This window comes from Microtus pennsylvanicus, chromosome 16 (assembly GCF_037038515.1).
Source record: "Microtus pennsylvanicus isolate mMicPen1 chromosome 16, mMicPen1.hap1, whole genome shotgun sequence".
NCBI lineage: Eukaryota > Metazoa > Chordata > Mammalia > Rodentia > Cricetidae > Microtus > Microtus pennsylvanicus.
Genome location: NC_134594.1, coordinates 5,818,925 through 5,845,205, shown reverse-complemented (window position 1 = coordinate 5,845,205; position 26,281 = coordinate 5,818,925). Strand labels below are relative to the sequence as shown.

The window sequence follows — 26,281 nt, the reverse complement described above, 5'->3', positions numbered from 1 at the left end:
TAGCTCAATAAAAAGAAGAAAAGAAAATCATGAAATTTGCAGGCAAAAAAAAGTGCCTCAGTTATGTCAGGACTTTCGAGAGGTTCAATGAAACACTTGCACGTCTTCTTGGGAAAAGTAAACTTTTTACATTTAAAAGGATTTAAATAACTTTTTAAAATTCCCCCCTGATTCCCCACTGAATCTATCTCCACACGGCATTTTAAAAAGAAGGATCCTGAAAGTCTAGATTTTTATCTCTCATGTAAAATATACTGACTCAGCTTTACCCATTTTCTATCTGATTTGTGAAGAAATTCAGCTGGAAAATGTAGCTACTTAGAAACGACAGGTTGTCGGTGTGAGATCCAAAATCTTTTAGAATTCTAAACCATAGCCTTTCAGTTTATCTCTAAGGAGCAGACAGATGATGTCTATCCTGATAAGAAATTATTACTGTGGGACAGAGAATTTGTGTAACTTCACAGAACTTGTAAATGCAAGAATAAGACATGGAAGCAACGATCCAGGAAAGCCAGCCCAGCGTGTGGTACACACATCTGTAACCCTGACAGCCCAGCGTGTGGTACACACATCTGTAACCCAACAGCTTGGCGTGTGGTACACACATCTGTAACCTTGACAGTCCAGTGTGTGGTACACACATCTGTAACCCCGACAGTCTGTGTGTGGTACACACATCTGTAACCCCGACAGTCTGTGTGTGGTACACACATCTGTAACCCCGACAGTATGTGTGCGGTACACACATCTGTAACCCCGACAGTCTGTGTGTGGTACACACATCTGTAACCCCGACAGTCTGTGTGTGGTACACACATCTGTAACCTTGACAGTCCAGTGTGTGGTACACACATCTGTAACCCAGACAGTCTGTGTGTGGTACACACATCTGTAACCCAGACAGTATGTGTGTGGTACACACATCTGTAACCCTGACAGCCCGGCATGTGGCACACACATCTGTAACCCAACAGTCAGAAGTCTAAGGGAAAGATCCCTGCAAGCCACAGGTCATCCTGAACTTCACCTTAAGCCCCTGTCTCAAAAACCAACAACAAAAAATAATAACAAACAATAAACAGGTGTGTAGTTTGTTGCGGGAGGTCCTCCCACTCCTCCAGCCTATCACCGCTGAGATACCAGCCCATTGGGGCATGGTCTCTCTCCCTTTAAAAAAGCGGCCACTTCCCTCTCCTCTCTCTCTCTTCACTTCCTGCTCTGCCAGCGACTAGACTCCTGGTTGCGTAGAGGGCTGTTGCCTGGGACAGTGATCTGTAAGTTTTTTCCCCTTTAAATAAATATCACCCTATTAATCATAATCCCAAATTGGTGTCGCATTGTTTGTGACTTACGCCTTCAGTAGTTGTGTTTTTGTTTTGTTTTTCCTCTATGCTCTTGTTCTTTACTTGTTGGGGGGCCCACCACCCAGCTCCCAAATAAACCAAGCGGAGGCTTATTCTTTCTCATGAATGCCTGGCCTTTGCCTGACTTGTTTCCAGCCAACTTTTCTTAAATTACTCCAACTATCTTTTGCCTCTGGGATTTTATCTTTCTCTATTTTATATATATCTTTCTTTACCTCTTATTTCATGGCTGGCTATGTAGTTGGGTAGCTGGTCCCTGGTGTCTTCTCTCCTTTTCTCGTTCCTTCTGGTTTTTTTCTCCTATTTATTCTTTATGCATGTCAGCCCCACCTATCCTTTCTCCTTCCTAGCTATTAGCTGTTAACTCTTTACTAGACCAATCGGGTGTTTTAGAAAGGCAAAGTAACACAGCTTCACAGAGTTATGCGACATAAAAGAATGGAACACACCTTTGCATCATTAAACAAATGTTCAACAGCATAAACAAGTGTACCACATCTTCAGCTAATATTCAACAACACAGGTGTGGTACTGCGTGCCTGTAATTCTGGACCCTGGTCTCAGTCAAGTTCAGCCTCTCTTACATTGCAAGCAGGAGACTAGCCTGGGCTACATGAGACACTGTCTCAAACAATTAAAAAAAAATAACTAAGGGAACCACATGTCCATTAATATATAGATATTTTCTTTTTTAAAAAAGTTTTGTTTATTTGGGGTGTGTGTGTGTGTGTGTGTGTGTGTGTGTGTGTGTACACTCAATTGCCACGGCTCCTGTATTTTGGTCAGATTTCAACTTTTAGGAATGGACTCTCTCCTACAGAGTGTGAGTCCTGGAGATAGGGCTTGGTAGCAAGAACTTTTACCCACTGAGCCATCTCTCGTGCATGTTAATTTAAAATTTAGAATTTTCTTCAGGAAACTGAGACAGAAGGATTACTACAATTTTAAGGTCACCTTGGTCTATACAGTAAATTATGGGCTAGCTAAGGCTACATCGTGAGATCCAGTTTCAAAATGCCCACACCAGGGCTAGCAGCATGGCTCTGTGGGTAAAGGCGCCTGCTGCACTGGCCTAAGGCCCTGAGTTCAAACTCCATGTTTCATGATAGAAGGAAAGAACAGATACCTGGAAGCTGCCCTCTGACCTTCATGGGAATGTGGTGGAACAAATATATGCCTGGTACGTACACACATGTGTGCACACGCACACACGCACACACACACACATACCATAAAATGGGGGGTCTTGATAGCTTACAAACGGTGCACTCGAGAGGCTGCTCCACCATCCTCATCTACTACAGACCTAATCACACTAAAAGCGAATGTGCCGAGGTGCGTGAGAGGCCAAACTAATTAACAAAGAACCAAGTTTCAAAGAATATGTTGTAGCCTTCTCGGTGGTTTGTCAGTAGTGAGAACTCGGCCTCCACTGAGACAGGTGCGCCCAAACTAAAACTAAAAACCGGTTTGTCTGAGCAGTCTCCCACAGGGCTTACAGAGTAAAGAACTAATCGATATTGTCTTGGTTTCATTTTGGAAGAAGAGGCAGTTGCAACAAATTCAATTACAAATGTTCCTAGCACTGGGTGGAAAGGGGTCTCTGGCACAAAATGCCACCATGCCTTATCAACAACTGGTTACTTAAAAGCTAGCAAAATGAGGGAGTGCCAAGGCTTCCATGCCAACCAGCAAACTGCAAATGCTCTGGGTAGCAACCGCTATGGAGATGATTTATCAGTCATGCCCACGATGTCCTTTTTGGCCATCTTGGTGTTATAAGGGATAGCAACCTCCAGAAGCCCCCTTCAGGCCTCAAGTGGCAGAATTGAAAAGAAGTCGGAACAGTAAACATAAGACATAGGAAGACACAAGCTTCCCGCAGGACCTCATGCAGGTAGGGATGGGGAGAGACAGGCCCAGGTACTCCAAGGATTGCTGCCTCTCTCCTGTACGCAGCAGCTTACACAGCTGTAGGAGACGAAGACATCCTAACTACGGAGAGAAGGAAGAGGGTGGACAAAGGCTCACGTCCATGTGCCCCACCGCCACGGCCGCAAGGATTCGGTCATGGAAAAACAATACCCAAATCACTTAATTTGAAAATGCAGCTTTTCAAATCAGCACAGCTTCTCTCTGTTGCTATGGAAACGGTGCCTCTGTATTCCTTACCTATTCCTTACCTCCAGTTAATTTTATTTACCCTATAAAGGGAGGAGGAAGTGAACTCAGAATTATTGATCCAAGAGGTGTTTATAATGCTTTATCTAAGCTTTCAAGCTAATCTGGAGAGAAGTCATCTTAATACGGGCTTCTTGACAGTCCAGACTGCTGTGGGCTCCCAGGAGTTTGTGGCTTTGTCTCAGAAACTGGACATTTTGTTCTATGTCCAGATTTTAATCTTAAGGGGAACAACACATTGACTGTTATTTATCCCACTTCTTTTAATTCTCTGGGAGAAAAGCATTTTCCAATTAGCACCTAAAACGCCCAAATTGTGAATTCTGTATGACACCCAACCCTAGAACAATTGCAGACCACAAGAATTCCTGCCTGCCTTTTTCTGCGTGGTGTTGCACAGCTCAGTCAGATAGCCACTGTGTGTGTGTGTGTGTGTGTGTGTGTGTGTGTGTGTGTGTGCGTGTGTGCACATAGAAGGGAAACACACTGTGATAATCTCAAAAAAGATGATAAAAAGAGGGAAACATGTCCTTGAGTTAAAGACTTCACAAGACCAAATGAGTAATTACAGCGAGACAGAACATTGCAGACCACAGCCAAATCATCTTGGCCTATTCAGTGTCCCTTTGAAAACCAGCCATCGTCATCCCCGGCGTCTGACCTAACTTCCTTGAGACTATCAAAGAATCACAAGGCAAACTTAACCAGCCACTAGCTCCCATAAGTCCAAAGGCTAAGAAACTCATCAAATATTACCTAAAGCTATGTCTGAGCCACCCGCTTTGTAGTCACCTGAGCACCTGTGGTCCCCACGGTGGATAAACTTTGACTGAGGACGTTCTTTGCTCTGTAATTATTAAAGTTTCACATAACCACTTTCACAGGGGAACATGGTATCTGGGGAAGCCTGAGTCTGTGTTCCCAACGTGTGACCACTCAGGTTTGGCTCCAAAATCACCTGTTATTTCCTGTGAGGTGAGCACGCATTTTTGCATTGACACGTTTGGCCATTTTTACAAATTAGTAAGAACTAATGAGGTAATCTCCCTGGGGAGACTGACATTGAAAGCTAGGCTACTCTGTCAGAGCTATAAGAAGGAAATAAAGACAAAAGAAGTCTCCAGGAACCCTGGAGGGAATGTCGTTATCTGTCTACACGCAAAATCAACAATCAACCAAGGAAGGTGTAAAAACAGAGGGAAGAACTAGTCCTGGCCAGCTTCAAAAGCTTCGAGGCCTAGCCCAGCTCCCCCTAGGTAAACCCTCCTAAAGCAAAACTGCAAAAGCAACTCCATCTTGGGCCTTTGACATCTGTCACCATGGCAACTTAGCTATGCTTAGCTTAACTTAGCTCCCAAATCCTCCTGATGTGAATCAGCCAAACTTCTGTTTAAAAACGCAGGTTCCAAAGACAGGTGTTCATTTTGCTGTTTTGTAGGTTTGAGATGGGGGGGGGGAGAGGGGTCTCATCTGTGGAATTAGCCCAGGGTGCCCTCAAACTACACAGCTGCGGACGACCTTGAATCTGCAATTCCCTGCTTCCTTCTCCCTGCTGAGCACTGAGGACACAGCATTGCACCACTATAACTGGTTTGTGCAGTTCTGGGCCTTGAACCTAGGGGGCGCTCTCTAAACTGAGTCACATCCCCAGCTCTCAGACACAGATCTGCACAGTCCTAGAGGTAAACAAACACACATGCTATCCGGTCCCCTGACTTGTGGCCCATGGTTTGTCTGAGCTAAGGGCTGAGGAGACGGCTCAGTGAGTAAGTGCTTATCTTGTCAACATGAGAACCTGAGTTCAGAACCCCAGTACCCATATAAAACCCTGGGCACGGCAGCAAGTGTCTGCAATCCCAGGCATTGGAGGAGGGAGTTCCACCGTCAGCCAACCTTGGTGAGTTCCAGGTTCAGTGAGAGATCATGTGTCAAAAAGTCAGTTGGAGAGAGACAGAGCCGGGCATACGATGTTGCAGGAAATGCAGAGACAGTAATCTAATTTTACAAAACAATATGCGGTCTGTGTATCTGGTCTTGAGGCTGGGTGAAATTTACCACGAGGGGAAATGTCAGCGAATTAAGATGTATCAATTGTACCCTTGCTTGAATCATTAGGGAGGAACAACCAGCCAACCATCAGGAACAAGCGAGAAGGGTATGTTCCTTAGGTCGGGAGCTAGGTTTTCTCCTTCAAAGGCGGTGCTTCTAAGGTAGCCTTGGGTTTATAAATACAATGTGGCTTCAGTTTGAAAAGATCTTTTTGTGACTGGAAAAGTAATTAAAGCGAACATCTTTTTAAGATCCACACATCCTTCAGTCCGTATAACACTCCAACATGTAATGATGCGGCTGGGAGGGCAGAAGCCTGGGCTCACCGACTGCTACTCTAGGCCAAAAGCAAAGGTGCAAGTCAGGTCGTGGGCAGAGGAGCAAGAGAAAGGGAAGACAGTGCATGTGGGTGTCAGGTCACATCTGCACAGCTGTGCAGTAAGGGAGGAGCACAGCTGGGAACCGCGTTCCTCGCTAAAATAGTGGCGGTTGTCAACACTACAAATTCCTAAGTCCTAGATGGAATAAGACGCCTCGCCATTCTTCTCTAGAGAGCTGCAGGTGAGACCCACACTGGTGGATTTGCTGAGATGCCAGGATTACCAAGCCTGGAAAGGCTCCTCAGGTTTGTGACCACCGCACTGCAGGCCACCACGGAAGCATGAGAACCTGGCTCGGGCCATGTGTGTAAACAGGGAGCAGCTGGGTACATGTTGGGCCCCCCCCCGCAGACAGCAGTGGGGAAGCTCTGGCATAAGAAACAGCAGAGCCAGGCACTTTCCCTTCCTCTCCCCTCCTCAGTCCTGATGTTTATGGCCCACCATTCTCAAGGGTAGAGGCCAAGAAGCACCTGTGCAGGCTCATACCTTCTACACACAACACACAACACTCTCGTGTGGTCAACCTCACTGTCTACGCTACCAGAGAGGAATATCACAATCCAGACATTCGCCCTTGTTCAGATCTCAGCAGAACTGAAAGCTAATCTTTTAAAAAACACTCCCCTCCCCATCGAGGGCCTCTCCGAATCAAAGCTCTCAGTTTGCTGACCCTGCAAAGCAGGCTTCCCCCTGCTTGGCTGCCCAGCAGGCCTTCCTGGCTCCCGCCCCTGTGGTTCTTCTCGGTCCCCACTGTTCTCAGCTCTTTTCTTACATTTTGCAAGAGGTCTTTCTTTCCCTAGTTTTCCCACGCTATTCACTTTCACAGGAAAACACCAATCAGAGAGCAGTGAAGTTATGTTCCATATAATCTGGGGGTGTGCAGTGTGCAACCCTGCTTGACAGTTTGCGCTGAAATGTTTTATGGTTTCACGGAGAAGAGGGCTGATTTCTAGGTATCTAACCCACGGTAGCATTTCAACTTCATTTGACTCTATTGCCACAGACATACCGAGTTCTACTGAATAGTTTAGTGACAGCAATATCATCATTGTAAGCTGGATCCAGATGGCCTGCCAATACAATTTTGCCCTTACTAATTTAGTGCGGCTCAAGAGCCAAAAGCGCTCAAGTTCAAGAAATTATCCACAGTTAGCTACAGCTCAGGGTCTCATGGGTTCCTTCAGGCCCACTGAGGGTACTTACCGTGGCATGGTAGTTTCTGTACATGGGCATCTTTAGTATTTTTGTCAAGTAATCTTCCAGTTGCTTCTACAATAAAAAATATTTTTGGAAACACTTGAACATCATCATGTCTGTACAAAATTTAACAATCACAGTGATGGGATCAGGTCTCACCGAACATCTGTCAGTCACTACACTCTGTCTAAGGCAGGAAGGTAGAACACTCGTCATTTTCTTGGGGTGTTATTTCAGCCTCTTCTTGCTATTAATACTTAACTTTCAATATGCTTAGGTCTTTGCCTGTGTTATTCCGTCATTGCTGTGACGAAACACCTGGCAAGAAAGGGTTAACTCTGTCCTTGGAGAGGACGCTGTCCACTGCAGAGCAGAAGGGGTTGGGGCAAGAACGGAAGGCTGGCTGGTCACTCGACTCGGGCAGAGCCAGAGTGGGGAACGCAGGAGGTCCTTTCTAGTCAGTCCAGTGCCCTAGCCTAGGGCACTCAATGGTAAAAGCCCGTGGGCAATCATGGCTATGCCCTAGCCCGTGGGCACTCACGGTTACACTCTAGAACGTGGGCACTCATGGCTATACCCTAGCCTGTGGGCACTCACAGTTACGCCCTAGCCCATGGGCACTCATGGCTATACCCTAGCCCATGGGCACTCATGGCTATGTCCTAGCCCGTTGGCACTCATGGCTAAACCCTAGCCTGCAGGCACTCACAGTTAAGGTGGTTCTTCCCCTCAGTAAGCCTAATCTAGAGACCCCTCCTGGCCACGTATAGAAGCTCCTCTCCTAGTGACCCTGTCAGGGTGGCAGTGTTAACATTAAAGCGAACAAGCCTTGAGTTGTGTGGTTTGGGTTTTGGTTTTTAAATTGGTATGGTTTTTGGTTTTTCAAGACAGGGTTTCTCTGTGTAACAGTCCTGGCTCTCCTGGAACTCGCTTTGTAGACCAGACTAGCCTTGAACTCACGTTGATCCTCCTGCCTCTGTCTCCCGGGTGCTGGGTTAAAGGACGTCACTGCTGGGCTCAAGCTGCCTGGTTTTCCTCCTCCATACTTAGCAGAATAGGACTGCCCATAATAGGTAAGTTTTTTAAATTTTTATTTTAAACAGGGTTTCAGGTACACTAGCTGGTGTTCTCTTTTCCCTGAAGAACACATATTTCAGATTCTAAGACTGAGCTGATAAAAACAACAGAATTACTAATATGCTAATACAAACTATCCCCTGCCTTGGTAGCAGCAGTCACGGAGCAGGGTGGGCAGAGCTGTGCCCTTGACCTGTATCTTCTGTGCTCCATCTCTCTGTTTTCAGACCATAACCACCAGTCTAAGGGGGAAAATGGTTTCACATATATTTAAAACGAACTATTGGAAATCAAATAAATGGGTGGAAGCATCTGCTTTTTAGGAGTGGACCTCAAAACCAACTGGGATGTGCTGAGTGTCTGTCTCTCCTCAAACCCAGGGAAGTTCTACTGGGGAGATTGCTGTCCCGTCATCCATCAGACAGGCACTCTGTCTCCTCCTTGGCTTGGGAGACCAGGCGATGGGTAAGGTCCAGAGAAGACTAACCAGCCATCAATAGGGGTGGGGGTAGCTACACCCCTCTCTTTAGGTGCTGGACCCTTTCAGCGCTGAGAAAGAATTTTCAAGACCAGAACCAGAGAGAGGGCTCAACTGGTAAAAAGGGTTTCCCACACAAGCCTGAAGACCTGGGGTTGATCTTGGGAAGCGATGAAAAGATGGAAGGAGAAAAGTGACTTTACAGTTGTACACACACAGCAGTTGGATCACTGTACACACACACAAATAGTAATAAGTACAGCAGAGAAAGACTCACCCTCCTGCCGAAGAACTGTTCTTCCTGGATTGCGTTTTCTGATGAACGGGGCAGACTGGGCATCTCTCGGGGCTCTTCTTTGACATTCTGCCTTCTGAAAGTATGTCTAGAGGACAGACACACACAATGCAAACAGCTATTTAACTATTCTTTGACGACCTCATATTATCTGTCATGTCATGACTTATTATTTTCATTCCTGTCAATGTTTTAAAAGTCTCTTGTAAGGCTGGAGAGATGGCTCAGAGGTTGGGAGGACTGCCTGCTCTTCCGAAGGTCCTGAGTTCAATTTCCAGCAACCACATGGTGGCTCACAACCATCTGTAATGAGATCTAGTGCAGAATATAGTATATATAATAAGTAAATCAATCTTTTTTAAAAAGTCTCTTGTAGCCCAGGCTGGCCTCCAACTCACTATATAGCCAAGACTAGCCTTGAACTCCTGGTCCTCTTGTCCCCTGCTCCCAAGCACTGGGGACCACAGGCTTGCGCCAATGCATGCAGCTGAGGTGACTTACTTTTAAAATAGCTCTGCTATTGAAAATGTCTACCCAAAATGGATAGGCAGCCCAGGAAAGAATAAAACATATCCCCGTCCATGCACAGTGGGGTAGCCATGTTAGTTCTGCCGTACTTACCTTTTGGTGGGAATGGGGATTCGGATGAAGGCTTTATACTTGAGCAGCTCTCTATGGAACTCTTGGAAGTGCTTGAATTTCCTCTTAACTTGCCATGTGAATTCCCCATGTGTTAACTCAATAGTGTACAGATTGATACTTGGCATCTGCAGTGATAGATGTTTAAAAAAAAATGGTTGTTATCTTAGATGGGGAAAGTTCTGAAATTTCTCAGCAAGCAACAGCTAATTGCTGAGTGATATTAAAGAACACATGAGACTCTCTCTTAGAAAAGGAAGAGCAGGAGGTGGGGGGAAGGAAGAGGCCAGAACACAGGCTGGACACCAGGGTGGTGTCAACTACAGTCCGCATAGCAGATCAGACAGATCAGGCCTCTAAACCAGCATTAAAAGTGGTTGCCCACCTGCCCTCAAAAGACTGGGAGGGGGGCTGGAGAGATGGCTCAGAGGTTAAGAGCATTGCCTGCTCTTCCAAAGGTCCTGAGTTCAATTCCCAGCAACCACATGGTGGCTCACAACCATCTATAATGGGGTCTGGTGCCTTCTTCTGGCCTGCAGGCATACACACAGAATATTGTATACATAATAAATAAATAAATAAATATTAAAAAAATACTGGGAGGATGCAGAGGAATAGGGAAGTTTGGGGGATGGGGGAAGTCAACGGCCCCTGACCGAAGGTTATGATTCCGTGTATACTGTGAGCAGAAACTGCGATGTCCACCCAATCTTGACTAGTACCTCGCTGGAGGGACAAAGGTCCCCTACTACTATGAAATCCAAGCAGCACCAGTCAAGCAGTTGCCCAGACCCTCTCCTACTCCAGTCTGTTTCTGAGCACTCCGCTTTGCTCCACATAGGTAACTTACTCTGTCTAAAGCCTTTCAGTGCCCAGAGAAACCAGAAAGGATGGAGTCTCAGAGTCTGAGGGTGGAGCTCCAGATACTGAAGGTCACATGTAGGGAACTGAGAAGAGAGCCCAGCGGACTGAAAAGTGGGGTCCAGGAGGCTGGAGAGTGGGGGTCAGCAGACTGGAGTGGAATCCCAAAAACAAATCAGAGACAAAATTTGCAACAGAATTCTCTCAGCAGCGCTTCTGAATAAAGCACCTACAATTCAATGTCCAGACATTTTTGTTTTGTTTTGTTTTCAGAGATAAGTAGCACTCATATTTTCTTGCTAAAGAAGCCTTAGGAAAAGTAAAATTTCTCTTGACTTTTACTTGTCCTTCAGTTAAAATGGATATTGAATGCAATAAAAAAATAAAAAGGAAGGACATGACTGCACCTAGGTATGGTGGAGGAGGTTTATTGTGGATAAAAGGGAGAGAATAGGCAGATGCGGGGCATCTGGAGAGTCTAGAGTGGACATGACCCTGAGCCAGATCACATAAGGAGAGGCGGAGTGGACATCCAGGAGAGTAAACGGTAGACAAAAAGGGTTGGCTAACCAAAACCACTGGATTCTATAGGGAAGGGCAGCTGGGGAAAGGGTAGTCCAGCCCTGGGCTGGAGAAGTCATGGGTAGGGCTCGGGGTGTGCCAATCATACCCTGTAACAGGTAGGGATTGAAGGATGCTGGGAGAACCTGGTGGCCAGGTCTGCTTTGATATATTAAATGGGCACCTCAGTTCGTCATTTGTCCCAAAAGCCTCAGTGAAAAAGAATACTGGAGACAAAGAGACATCTTGCCAGTTAGTTATTAAATCAACAAATTGTCTTGAATGATATTATTTTTATTTCTTTGTTTCTATTCATGCAGTTACTTATTTCTGTAAGTGTCTGTGTGCCTGTGGGTGTGTCTATATGTCACAGAACTCAAGTGGAGGTCAAAGGACAACATCCAGGAGGCAGGTCTCCACTCCCTCACCTGGCTTCAAGCTCTCAGGCTCGGCAGCAAGCGCCTTTCCCTACTAAACCACCTCGCCTGCCCTTGAATGCTAACCAAGCTAAAGAAACATTGTATCAGCATAGGGTCTCCTACCTATAATCTCAACCCTGGGGAGGTGGAAGAAGGAGGAGCAAGAGATGCCCGCCGAACTCCATGAGAGCCCCATCTCCAACAACAAGGAGCACTGTTCATAAAGGGGAAAAGGCAGAGGATGAGAAGAGAGTGTATGAGAAGAGGTGCAATCTTGAGCCATGAAGAGGACTTACAGGTTGAAGGTGTGCTGCATTTGTTTATGCTCTGGAGCATTAAAGGATGCAAATATATTGCAGTATTTTTTTTATTGATTTTATTGAGCTCTACATTGTTCTCTGTTTCCCTTCCTGCCTCTCCCCTCCTCTTCAGCCCTCTCCCATGATCCCCATGCTCCCAATTTACTCAGGAGATCTTGTCTTTTTCTATTCCCCATGTAGATTAGATCCATGTAAATCTCTCTTAGGGTCCTCTTTGTTGTCTAGGTTCTCTGGGATTGTGATTTGTGGGCTGGTTTTCTTTGCTTTATGTCTAAAAACCACGTATGAGTGAGTACATATGATATTTCTCTTTCTGAGTCTGGGTTACCTCACTCAATATGCTGTTTTCTAGCTCCATCCATTTGCCTGCAAAAGTCAAGATGTCATTATTTTTCCTGCTGTGTAGTACTCCATTGTGTAAATATACCACATTTTCCTTATCCATTCTTCTGTTGAGGGGCATCTAGGTTGTTTCTACGTTCTGGTTATGACAAACAAAGCTGCTATGAACATAGTTAAGCACATGTCCTTGCGGCACAATTGAGCATCCTTTGGATATATACCCAAAAGTGGTATTACTGGGTCTTGAGGAAGATCCTTCCCTAATTTTCTGAGAAATCACCACACTGACATCCAAAGGGGCTATACGAGCTTGCACTCCCACCAGCAATGCAGAAGTGTTCCCTTTACCCCACATCCTCTCCAGAATAAGTTGTCAACAGTGTTTTTTATCTTGGCCATTCTTACAGGTATAAGATGAAATCTCAAAGTTGTTTTGATTTGCATTTCTCTGATGACTAAGGACATTGAGCATTTCCTTAAGTGTCTTTCAGCCATTTTAGATTCCTCTATTGAGAGTTATCTGTTTAGGTCTATACTCCATTTTTTATTGGGTTACGTGTTCTTTTGATGACCAATTTCTTGAGTTCTTTGTATATTTTGGAGATCAGCACTCTGTCTGATGTGGGGTTGGTAAAGATCTTTTCCAGTTCTGTAGGCTGCTGTTTTGTCTTGTTGACCATGTCATTTACTTTACAGAAGCTTTTCAGTTTTAGGAGGTCCCACATATTGTTTCTCGCAGTGTCTGTGCTACTGGGGTTATATTTAGGAAGTGGTCTCCTATGCCAATGAGTTCAAGTGTACTTCCCACTTTCTCTTCTATGAGGTTCAGTGTGGCTAGCTTTATGTTGAGGTCTTTGATTCATTTGGACTTGAGTTTTGTGCATGATGATAGACATGGATCTATTTTCAGTATTCTACATGTTGATATCCAGTTATGCCAGCATCACCTGTTAAATATGCTTTTTTTCCCATTTGATATTTTTTGCTTCTTTGTCAAAAATCAGGTGTTGGTAGGTGTGTGGATTAATAATCGGGTCATCAATTCAGTTCCATTGGTCCTCCTGTCTGTTCTTATGCCAATACCAGGCTGGTTTTAGTACTGTAGCTCTGTAGTAGAGTTTGAAGTCAGGAATTGTGATGCCTCCAGAAGTTCTTTTAATTTACAGGATTGTTTGGCTATCCTGGGTTTTTTTTCTTCTTCTTCTTCTTTTTCTTTTCCATATAAAGTTGAGTACCATTCTTTCGAGGTCTGTGAAGAATTTTGCTTGGATTTTGATGGGCATTGCATTGAATCTATATCGCTTTTGGTAAGATTGCATCTTTACTATGTTAATTCTACCAAGAGCATGGGAGCTCTTTCCATTCTCTGGTGTCTTCTTCAATTTCTTTCTTCAAAGATTTGAAGTTCTTGTCACACAGGTCTTCCACTTGTTTGGTTAGTTACTCTGAGATATTTTATGCTATTTGTGTTACATTCTTTTACATTGCATTTGTTTAACTCTGGGAAGCTGTGATTCTTTGCCTGTCTAAAACACGTGATGGGTCCAATAAAGAGCTAAATGGCCAATAGCTAGGCAGGAGAGGGAAGTAGCCAGTGCTGCCAGGTAGAGAGAATAAATAAAAAGAGAAGAAGAGGAACGAGAAAAGAAGGAGAGGAGGACAGTAAGGGGTCAGACAACCAGCTACACAGTAAGCCACAGAGTAAGAAGTAAAGAAAGATATATAGGAGAAAGATAAAAGCCCAGAAGCAAAAGTCAGACGGCATAGTTTAAGTTAAGAGAAGCTAGAAACAAGCCTGGCTACGGCCGGGGGCTCATAAGTAAGAAGGAGTCTAGGAGTGGCTGTTTGGGAGCTGGGTGTTGGCCCCAAAGAGCAGAGTTAAAAAAGCCAAGGACACAGAAGTTGCAACTAAAGCTCAACCAGCAGGATCACAATCGGGCGGGGAAGGGGGAGTCAGGCTGTTTAGGGATGCATGCTTGGCAAAAACCCCTGGACTGGGTGAACCCAAAGTGCCCTGACCCTGCTGCTCGATGTGAAGCGCTCCACTTCCAGGACTTGGGCTTTTACGGGACAGCCGGAGAGGTAGGTCTGGATGTTGGGCTCCTTAAATCCTTGTGTGTTGTAAATCGAAGAGAATGGGATGTACTCTGCAAAGGACAGAGGGAACAGGTTATTCCAGTCACAGTCAAAAACACCCTGCACCTTTGTAAAACCTAAGGTGGGGCTGATCAAGTGTCCCAGAGCTGCTGCGGGACATGAAGCCTGGTCATGTAGGCTGTGGGATTTGGTCACCAGAGAGAACAATGTCTTACAGAGACAAAGCCATGAGCAGACAGAATAAAAAAGAAAAAAAAATAGAATCATAGTTAAAATAAGTAAGTTTCTGGAAGCCCTCCCGCCAAGGAAGGTGGCTGCTCTGTTATTTACCATTGTGCCCTGCAACCAACCATAAGGATGTCTTGTGTGTCCTTACCTTCCTGAGTCTTGGGGTCTCCAGGAGAGGCATCAAAATCCACCTCCTCTCCCTCAAAGTGGAGTTCCCGCGTGTCAAGGTTTTCTATCAGATTGCTCATGTCGGCGGCAATTTTCTGCAGTGCTGAAGTGTTTACCCTGGGCTCGTTTTTCAGTGACATGCTGACTTCTGACAGGCAGGCAGAGGGGCTGAGGAGGAAGGACAAGCATCACTCAGATACATTTGCTTTTGCAGAACTGAAGCTATGCCTCCTTGTTTAATAAATATGTTCAAATTAAAAATAGAAAATCGCCTGGCATGGTGGGCTACACCTGTAATCCCAGCACTCTAGAGATGTAGGCAAAAACATCTGTGTAAGTTCAAGGCTAGTCCGGGCTACAGAGTGAGATCCAGGCCAGCAAAGATTGCATAGTAAGACCCAAAGTGAGAGAGAGAGAGAGAGAGAGAGAGAGAGAGAGAGAGAGAGAGAGAGAAAGGAGAGAGAGAAAGGGCAGAATAGTGTATATAAAATGTATAATACATGTAAAATAAGCAGCATTTTCTTAAAGAAAATAGAGGGAATTTTCCACATCCAAATATTCAGATTTGGAAATCTTATTTATAGCCTGATGAGAGGGCTGAGTGGGTAAAAAAAAAACTTGCTGGAAAGGCAAATGTTGATACCCAGAAGTCTTATGACACACGTGTACCATACACACAATAATTAAAATAAGATTTGTATGACCGTCTCACATTTTCTCAAGAGCTAACTTCCCACAGGATGTGCACAACCACTAGGAGCCGTGAGGCTACAGCCACAGTCTGGAAAGGAAACAGACTAATACACCCGTTCCTAAAGCTTCCAGAGGGGTTGAGATTCTATTTCTCTCCCCTTTTCATGAAAGCTGGATCTATTTCATCCTGACATTTCATAACATGAGTCACTGCACATCAGTACCCAGGGGTAAGACTTCATATAGACTTTATTTTCCATTTAAAATCCGGAGGAGTAAGCTCTGAGCACTGCTGTCAGAGTTGGATTAAAAAGTCCATATCGCCCAATATAGAAACCACCTCTGATAGAACCGGGCCTAAGCTGAGAGGAGACTCACATGGCCAACTCTTCTACACATGCTTGCTGTCTCACAAGCATTAACTTAGCATTCACCGTGGATGAGAAGCAACGAATGTAACTTTAAATATGGGGTCTGTGTGACAGTTCAGTCAATAAAACCACTTGCCATGTACAAAGCTGAGTTCAGCGCTGGACCCCACAGTGGAGGTTAGAGCCAGGTCCTGGCAGTCATGTTCTGGCATGTGTGCCGTGGCACACATACACACACTCACATGCACTCACGCACAAGCATGCACACACTCACATGTACACACACACACTGACAGATCAAATGCAAAGATGGGCAGAGGAGGGAAATTCTGCGTTGCCTTGTGCATGTGATTATACTTTGGGGTTCCCTGTGAACTGAGGAACCACCCACTCTTACACTGCGTTGACTGTAAGAAGGTTAAATTTAAGTTTATACCTTACTGTAGTCAAATCATTGGGCTATCATTACCTCTGTCCCTTCCTTGCAATTCTCTCATCTCCAAAGTATCTAATTTTTGGAGATGCGTGAACTGCCTAGAAGGGCTGATACTCACACATATCCTGGGGCAAGTCTTTGTACATGCTAACTGTCATAGCCGAACAGGAAATGAAATTTTCCTACATTCTAGTGTTCATAGGACAAAACTATTTCAGTCCTGGGGTCTTGGCTTACGAATTTCACTCTAGGGTCACTTTAACTATATATAGTCAATTCTATATATAGAAGATGCCGTAGTTGTTTAGCCTCCATGATAACTTAACCATCTTCCTATCTCCAGCAATTGCTCCAAGTAGTTTTGCATTTAAATGAGAGAGTAGGTGGTGGAGTGCCTTCTAGCCAAAACTGTCTGTTTGTTCAGTTCCTACCGGGGAGGTGTTGCCTTGGGTCACAATGAAAATATTTGCTTCCTTTTCCCCTAATTCAACAAAGAGTCACTTATTAGAGGCAGACCATGAAGCTTTGCATTATTTAAAAGACAAGGTAACGGGAAGAGGAACTGAGATAAGGAAAACCAAGTCAGAAATTATATCATACTATTGCCATTCATTTACTTTTAAAGATTTTAGAGATTTTTATTGATTAAATAGACTTATGGTTAACTTTCTCCACTTCCTCAGCATAGCAAAGGGAGGTTATTCCAAATGACCTTCCTTTTGGGCCAAGTTCTAGACTTTAAAAATGTGATTAATACACAGAGACTACTCGATGTTGGGGTGAGTAGGGGAAAGGCATTGGCCCGTCCTAAAATAAATATCTTCTTTCAGGCCAAGAGGAAAGAAGCATGCGAGCACATGAAAACTGAAGGAAAAATGAGAAAAGAAGCAGAAAGAGTAAAAGAAAAACCCACAATATTTAGTATAAAGTATTTATTGCATGATAAACACAATTTTGTTATTTAATACTTGAGAGTTACGATTGCTCTATGAAATTTAGATATTTGTCCAAGGATACTCAATTTGTGTCAGAGTCACCTCTTATATTTTTAAGATGTCTTTTAAAATATGTGTGTGAGTGTGTGTGTGTGTGTGTGTGTGATTATGTGTGTGGGAGTGCTTGTGGAGTCCAGAAGAAGGCATCAATGACCCTGGAGCTTGAGTAACAGGTGTTTTAAGGTTCCCTACATGGCTGCTAAAAACTGAACTCAGGTCTTCTGCAAGAGTAAACATGCTCTGTCTTGGTCAGACATCATGACCAAGCATCTCTCATAAAAGAAAACATTTAATTGAGACTTGATCACAGTTTCAGAGATTCAATTCCTTACCGTCATGACATGGAGCATGGCGGCACACAGGCAGACATGGTGCTGGAGGAGTAGCTGAGAGTTCTACAGATCCAGACCCACAGACAACAAGAGAAGAGAGATACTGAGCCTAGCCTGGGTTTTTGAACCCTCAAAGCCCACCCTCAGTGACACAAATTCCCACAAGAACACTCCTCCCAATCCTCCTCAAATAACGCCACTCCCTTATTTAAATATATTAGCCTATAGGGGCCACTTCTATTCAAACTACCACTTGCTCCTAACCAACCATTGAATGAATGATCTCTTCTAAGGAGGAGTGACTTTTTAAAGTGGAATTGACTGATTCTAATATGCTATAACCTTGGTTATTGAGGTTCACACTCATTGGTTTTATTTTATGGCTTGAATGACTAGAAATTTAATCTTTTCTATGATGCCTGTGTTCTATGACAATAAGAGCTGTCCTCTGGTTTCAACACCACACCTTGGGGAGGATCATCCAAACCCACAATCACTATAGAGATGGAAACGTGTCAGGACAGCTTCCAGAATTTCCATGAATCATAACAAAGGATCATAAGAAATTTTAGGGGACCCAAAGGGTTTGCATATTTACACATCAGATTGTAAAAATCTTAGCACTAATGGAGGGAAACAGAAGCATGATTTGAGCATTGCTGCTTTCCTGGACTCCACACAGTTGCATGAGTTTGTATCCCACAATTCTATTGCTGGTGTTCATAATCAGATGGTGAGTTCATGCTTGTTCCTCTATCTTGGGGGAGAGCAGCTGCTATAGTTATAGCCTGAGTTACCCAGCAGTGTGATAAGCCCTTTAGTGTTTCCATCTGAGATAAGAATGCATTCCCTTATCTCTTTATAAGTCTACACTGGGGGTCTTTGCCTCACCCTGCACAAAGAGGAGGTGCTATAGGCAGAGAGATAAGAACAACTGGGCTGCAATTCTGTTTGCATGCATTCGTTATCTGGGAGGTAAATAAGGTGGCTTCTCTTTCTTTCTTTTCTCTGGTTTTGAATACTAGAATCAAAACTCTTTGCAGCAACCATTTAATAATGTCATCATTCAATGAAGGGAGCAAAGAAATAGGGGTTTCTCTTCAAAATTTAAAAAAAAACTAATTGTTATTGTTTTGCATAGGGTTTATCTGTATGTAGTAGCCTTTGCTGTCCTGGAACTCACTCTGTAGACCAGGCTGGCCTCAAACTCACAGAGATCCGCCTGCCTCTGCCTCTGCCTTCCAAGTGCTGGGATTAAAAGTGTGTGCCTCTACCACCGGCTGGGAAAAAGAACAGGTATTTTCTTTCTCACATAATAAACACATAAACATTCTCTTAGCTAAAGTAGCAATAATACTCATGGATGGTAAGGTAGACATTAACATGAGTTAACATTTGCAGAATATGTCACATGCCGGGCATTGTACAATTCCATAGCTGTTTTGGGAGCTGGGTTCTGCTGGCAGCCATACTCTGAAGAGCAGCTTAGGAAAGAGAGGACATGGTCCCATGTCCGGGACGTGAGGGAGCCAACCCTCTAACTCCAAAGTTCAGTTAACAAATCTGTCATATACCACTAGAGGTTGAGGAGGAAAGGTCACTCACTCTCACTAGGAATATGATTAAGGCATAGCAAGTACATTATACAAAAAAATTTAATAGAAAAAAAGGTAAATCTAATTTTAAAAAGGAACAATAACAAAAACTCTAGCATTTCTTCCTTTAAAATTAATTCTGTGTCTTGGTTCCTGTATCCTTTCTGGGTAATCTACAGGGTCATTCCATGTTTTTCCCATGAAATCTACAGGGTCCTTCCATGTTTTCCCGTGTTAGTCATGCTTAGCAAAAGGATGGTTTTCAAAGCCCAAAACCAAATCATAACTATGAATGTGAATTATAATTAAGCCATTGGAAAAAAAAATTAATAGGATTTATGGTCTCCCATAATTTATGATGACAGGGCCATCTATATCACAGAACTCCTTATGACTGCACAAAATTTACTTTCATGGACAGACTTGTATTTTCTAAAGCATAAAATTCATAACTGAAAATTCAAAAACTGGTCTAAATATCCAGTGATACAATAAAGCTTGAATAAATATTTTTTAGTTTAACTGACTTTTTATAAAGTACTGGTATATTTCATATTCCCAACTATATATTTTGAAAAATAAAAACAAGTTTTAAAAAACTTTTAATGTTTCTTGGATCTTAGAAAATTTTAAAAGAAGAATATAATGTCCACAAAGATTAGTAGGAACTCACAGGGGCTGGGGACCTGGACTGAATGCGCGTGAAGAGAGCAAGCTGAACCTCCGCGTTCTTCTCTCTCTGCAATGTGACCCATCACCTGAAGTGCCTAGCTCCAGGTCTTCATTCTCATGATGAACTATGTCCCCAAACTGTGAACCAAATAAAGCCTTCGTTCTTTAAGTTGCTTCTGCCACGTGTTTGTCATGGCAGTGAGAAAAGTGATTAACATGGGAGGACAGTCCTCTTTGTGACTTTGGTGACACCTATGAGTCTAAAGCCCCACAATGGACCTCTGTTCTCACACAGCATGTATTTTCTTGGGTCTGTGAGTGTCCTATGATGCATGCATTAAGATGCCTTGTCCACTTAAGCAACATTTTGAGTGTGTGCTCACCTGTCCCCTCCAGGGGATGGGGTTTCTTTTGGGGAAGGATGTGGCAATGCCACGACCACTCAGAATTCACAGAATACAACTCAGCAATTATTTGTTAATAAATTACTTAATAAGCAAGCTGTCCACAGGGAATCTGCTATCTACAGGCAATCCAATACAAACCTCAGAAAGATGCCTTCCTCGTAACCTGCAGAGGTGATCACATGCAATGACCTTCTGGTGGGAAAAGGCCCTGAGAAGGCAGCATGAATGGTATGGATCATTGGCAACCAACAGAGAATTGCTATGGGAACTTAGTGCACCAGGCCTTTGCCAAGGGCTCCTGCTGTACCACCTCCAGTAGCTTAGCAACAGCTTCACAAACCAGTCTGACTGTGACTCTCACAATACCAAAAAGCAGACAAGGAGACAGGAGGTTGGGCCACCAGCTATCAGCAGAGCACTGGCTGACCTGAAAAGTCACAGGCCTGTCTCATCTGTCCTGCACCTGCAACCCTGCCAAGAAAAGCAGATGATGTGAAATGAAATCACGCATTCCTCTCTGGCGCAGAGCCTGTGAGGACAGCTTGCTGTTCTGGCTGGCTCTAAGTGTGATTTCTAGGCCCCGTCTGGCTTCTCTCAGAACGCCACATCAAAGCTGATGTGGCCATTCCAGAGTAATCTTCCGTTACTTCTCCCCAGACTTCGTGGGAAAGACTTTATAGCAAATGTCTAACAACGGTATGATTTCCTCCCAAGGTGGCAAGATCAGAGAAGAGGTTGATAAGCAACCTGAGCTCAGATCCTTTGAGCCCAGGAGCCAGAGATACACTCTTTCCCTTGTGTAGCTAAAGGCACAACAGCCCACAGTGACTGGAAGGTGTTTACATGGCTCCTTTTCTGCTGTCTTCCTCTGAGATTTTATTTATATCTTATGTCACAGTGTTTGCTTGACTATATACCTGTACAACACAAGTACATAGTGCTCGCAGAGGCCAGAAGGGAGGGCATCAGATCCCTTGTGCCTGAAGTTATACACAGTTGTGAACCACCATGAATGTGCTGGGAATTGAATGTGGGTCCTCTGAAAGAGCAGACAGGGCTCTTAACCAATGAGCTACCTCTCCATATTCATGCTTAATTTTCCATTAGCAAATCTCAACTGGTATTGTATGTCATTTGCATACTTATGATAATGATCCCTGACAACCACTGTCAATATTGACCTCAAGTAACCAGGGCAGCTTTAAGACACAGAAGCAGCAAATAGTCCCCATAGATGCCATTGATTCCTGAAGGGACTACCCTAGAGACAGAAAAAAAAACTTCTTGATTCACGCCAAAACTTCCCTAAATCCTTGGACCTACTTGGATACCCTTCCAAACAACCCAGGTGCATATCCCCTGGCAAGAAATTTTCAACACATCTAATTTGGTGCAGCCTAGAGCTGAGTATTGCTCCCCTTGTAGGAACCAGCTGATTCTAGTTTGTCTCAGTTCTATTGACTTTGTTTCCAGAGGCACATCCAACACTTATGGGAAAGTGATGTCCTCATTCATTGAATTCCTACTCTGGGCCAACCATTGCAACATAAGCTACAGATGCATTCTTTATATATCTGAGAATGAAAAATTATGTTCAAGCTTCAGAACATCGCCCCTTTCTATTCTAAATTGTCTTAGTCACCAATCAGTCGCTGTGATAAAGCAACATGACCCAGGCAACTTAAAACATAAAGTGTTTCCTTCGGAGCTCATGGCTCCAGAAGGTCAGAATCCATGACTGTCATGGTGGAGAGCATGCAGCAGGTAGGTAGGCATGACTCTGGAGCAGTAGCTATGAGCTCACAACTGGAGTTACAAACATGAGACACAAGCAAGGACTAGCTGCGTAGGGCATGGCCTTTTGAAACCTCAAACAAAGACCTTGCCTCCCAGTCCTTTCCAAACAGTTTCACCAACTGGGGACAAAGTATTCAAATGTAAGAGCCTGTGATGATTGTTGTCATTCAAATTACCAAATAAATAAATGTTCAACTTTGTATAGCCAAGAGCCTGTGATGATCACTGTCATTCAAATTACCACATAAATAAACGTTCAACTTTGTATAGCCAAGAACTGAATATTTACACACTGTGTTTCAAGAAAGGGTGCCAACTACACACCAATTTATAAAAATCTTTACCCTTGTGGAAAAAGCTATACTAAACAAGGTGGCGGAAACATCAAGAAGATAATCTTAGTCCACCAGTGCTTTAGTGGACAAAATAGGTGCATTCCCTCAACACACAAACGGCATCCACCTGTGCTGAGATGACAGAAAGGAATTATTTCCTTTCAGCCATTCAGAAAATCCACTGAAACTATTTTCACGAGTCAGGGAGGGTCTTGCTGATAATCCCAAATGAGGAAGGGTTCGGTGAGATGTGGTGACGGTGGCCGGAGCAGCCAAAGCTGCACCTGACGCCTGCGTGTGATTTTCTGTCACACGGCCCGTCCCTGGCAGAGTCTGATCGATATCATGGAGACAGTTATGCGGATCTGACGTCCTATGCAGCCCACGCATGCACCGTTCCCATCCCATGTGTGAGCAGGAGACACGGCTCTGGAGAACTTCAATACCAGCTGAGCTCTGGCAGAGCCCGGAGACTCCCAAACCCAGCTCTGCTGGACTGAGCACACTGAGAAAATTCATTTTCTTACTACTTAAAAACCTCAGCTGTTGAGAGAAAGTAAATAAGAGACATGTGTACATATACATAGGATAAAGGTGGAGATTCATACATACGTAGGATAAAGGTGGGGATGCACATATACATAGGATAAAGGTGGGGATGCACATATACATAGGATAAAGGTGGGGATGCACACATACATAGGATAAAGGTGGAGATGTATACATATACATAGGATAAAGGTGGGGATGCACATATACATAGGATAAAGGTGGAGATGTATACATATACATAGGATAAAGGTGGGAAGGGACCTTCTGTTGGTTAGCTGCTGAGATTGTATTTTTGAGTCAGGGTCTCACGCCTGACTCAGTGACAGGGTTTCCTGTAGCATTCAGCACCAGCTCGTCTTCAAAATCCAGTCCTTACTGCTGGTTCCTGTGCTTATGCGGAGTGGCATAGTTCTTAGAAGACCTGGTGGCATAGCACAAACCTCATTTTAACCCGAGCTCTGCTTCTCACACAGGATGTGTCCTATTTGCTATGACGAACACCATGGCCAAAACAGCTTTGGGAGAAACGAACAAATGATTTCTTCTTACAGTCCGTCATGAAGGGAAGCCAAGACAGGAATGCAAGCTGCTTTCTGGTTTGCTTCCCTTGCTCAGTCAGCCCTCTTATACAGCTCCAGATGGGCCGCCCAGCGATGGCATTGCCCAGAGTAAGCTGGGCCTACGCACATCAGCCGTCAGTTAAGACAGCATCTCACAGACATCCCCACCGGCTGATATGATAGAGCCGGTCCTTTAGCTGAGGTTCCCGCTTCTTACATGTTTCAACTATGTTGCCTCAGGAAGCTTCAACAGATGTTTCTGTGTCTATCAACCAGCACGTGAGAGCTAATTAGCATGGAGAATGCCTGGAAGAGATGGCGTGTGTGTGTGTGTGTGTGTGTGTGTGTGTGTGTCCACTTCCCTTGGGTTGTAGGTGAGCCTGCTGGGTCACTGAAAGGGCCCTCTATGTTGCCTACACTTGTTAGGATGTGGGTTGTTTGCCCATTCCTTTGTATGGAGTCAGACTTCAGATACCTGAGGAAATCTTGATAAACAGTCTACACCTGAGAATCACGTTCCTCTAGCTGAATGGGGCTGTCTGTATGGGGCTGTCTGTCTGTATGGGGCCGTCTGTCTGTATGGGGCTGTCTCTAAAGAGCTGTCTGTATGGGGCTGTCTGTATGGGGCTGTCTGTATAAGACACAGAACTTTTCAGGGAAGAAAGCAGCCATAGTAAAAATAGTTAGAACTACCAGGCCTATAATCCCAGCACCTGGGAAGCAGAGGCAGGGGGATCTCTGTGAGTCTGAAGCAAGCCTGGGCTGTACAAAAAGTCCCAGGACAGCCATGGCTACATGAAGAGACCCTGTCTCAAAAACAACAATGCCAATCAATCAAAACCCCTAAAGTACTGCTACTACCATCCGGGGACAGAACAGATGAACACAGGTGTCCTCACCCCTGCTACCATCCAGGGACAGAACAGATGAATACAGGTGTCCCCACCCCTGCTACCATCCGGGGACAGAACAGATGAACACAGGTGTCCCCACCCCTGCTGCCATCCGGGGACAGAACAGATGAAAGAAGACATGTGCTCCCCTCCCACGACAGACACAGAATCATGGAATACGCTGCAATTGTTTTACGAAAATACTCAATCAAGGGTAATAATGTCAGGGAGAAGAAAAACAATAATGAAGGGAAGCTTCGGTGTCCAGCTGTACAAACAGGTACAATGCACTTGAAGTTGGAAGGGCTCAAAGAGGTTTTCTTTGTGGCCATTGTTGGTTTTACTTGTTTATTTTGCTTTGGCGCAGGATCTCATGCAGCTCAGGAACACTTCAAACCCACTGTGTAGCTGAGGATCATCTTAACTATTCGATCCTCTTGCCTCCACTTTCTGGGTACTAGAGTTATAGGCATGTGCTACCAGGTCAGTTCTGTAGGAAGCTGGGGATGGAGCCTGAGGCCCTGGACTGGATCCCCAGCACTGAAAAATACACAATTAAACAACCAAGCTTGGTGTGAGAGTATCTGAAAAACATCCTACATGACTGTGTATAGTCACTAACAGCGAAGACAGTCATGAATTACCCTACTTAGGTTAAGAAGGATGAAGAGGAGGAGATATGGATTCAAACCCATTTATTTTAGGGGCTGAGCAAGTAAAGGTGCTGTAAAATATTATTCTAAGATGTGTTACATTTGTTTAATGATGCAAAGATGTGTTGCATTCTTCTATGTTATATTTGTTTAACTCTGTGAAGCCTTGATTCTTTGCCTGTCTAAAACACCTGATGGTCTAATAAAGAGCTGAATGGCCAATAGGGAGACAGGAGAAAGATTAGGCGGGGCTGGCAGGCAGAGAGTATGAAGAGAGGAAGAAGGAGCAAGAGAGAAGAAGGAGAGGGGATGATAGGGGCCAGCCACCCAGTCAGCCTAGAGTCAGAGTGGAAGTCAGATTACAGAAGTGAGAAGAGGAAAAGGCCCCGGGGCAAAAGGTGGACGGGGATAATGGAAGGTAAGAAAAGCTGGTGGAAACAAGCCAAGTTGGGGCCCAGCAATCATAGGAATAATAAGACTCTGTGTGTGGTTTATTTGGGAGGTGGGTGGTGGGCCCCCCAAAAAGCCAAAAGAAGAGTAAACAAACAACAACAAAAAGGTTCTTCCCATGAAAGGCTGGTGGCCTGAGTTAGATCCCGGGAACCCACATAAAGACGGGTGGGAAGACCAATTCACAGATTGTCCTCTGATTTTCCCATGTATCATACTACATATGTCCATATATATACATCATACATACACACATACATATATACATACTTAACCCCCCCCCCCCCGCACACACAGATAACAAATGAAAATTCAAAGAACTCACTAATCTGGAATGTTTTGTATGATTGTTTACTAAAACTCAGGGACAACAAAAAGAATAAATAAATGGAGGGCACAGGATAATGAAAGTCCAGATGTTCAAAAATTATGATCTTGAATATTTGCTGTTCAATGTGAATTTACTATTTAAAATTCCATATAGTATCCTACCGATCTTGATAATATTAAAACTCATATCAGAAGTTATAAAAATAAGTCAATAAGTTGTGTCTTCTTCTGACATATATATATATGTATATATATATATAATTTCTGTATTATAATTTCTATAAGTCTGGAGGAATGTTGAGATATAGTAAAACAACTGGAAACCAAATAAAGATCCCCAGATCAAGTGTACAAATATGAGTTTCTCATTTATGACAGTGATGGAACACATTGGTGAGATCAGATTCTTCAGTAAGTGATGCTGAAACTGACAATTCATAAAGAAATATTAACTAAAATTCATTCTTTCTCTGAGATTTCCCATAACAACACTTCTAGATTATAGTATAGACAACATGTGTTTTTAGTATTAAAGTCTAAAATGTGCACCA

The 26,281-nt window shown here is 44.0% G+C and overlaps 1 protein-coding gene across 4 annotated transcripts in view; it reads right to left on the bottom strand.

Annotated features, from left to right (window-relative positions):
* Pld1 (phospholipase D1) overlaps positions 1–26,281 on the bottom strand; it is a 200,996-nt gene that overhangs the window by 111,128 nt on the left and 63,587 nt on the right. For all 4 annotated transcript variants that reach the window (XM_075950991.1, XM_075950995.1, XM_075950992.1 and 1 more), the window contains 5 exons: positions 14,640–14,827; positions 14,186–14,313; positions 9,646–9,791; positions 9,007–9,112; positions 7,181–7,246 (listed from right to left, as the gene is read on the bottom strand). In XM_075950991.1, coding sequence (XP_075807106.1) covers positions 7,181–7,246; positions 9,007–9,112; positions 9,646–9,791; positions 14,186–14,313; positions 14,640–14,799 — 606 coding nt within the window. In that variant the 5' untranslated portion in view covers positions 14,800–14,827. The remainder of the gene's footprint in view (positions 1–7,180; positions 7,247–9,006; positions 9,113–9,645; positions 9,792–14,185; positions 14,314–14,639; positions 14,828–26,281) is intronic.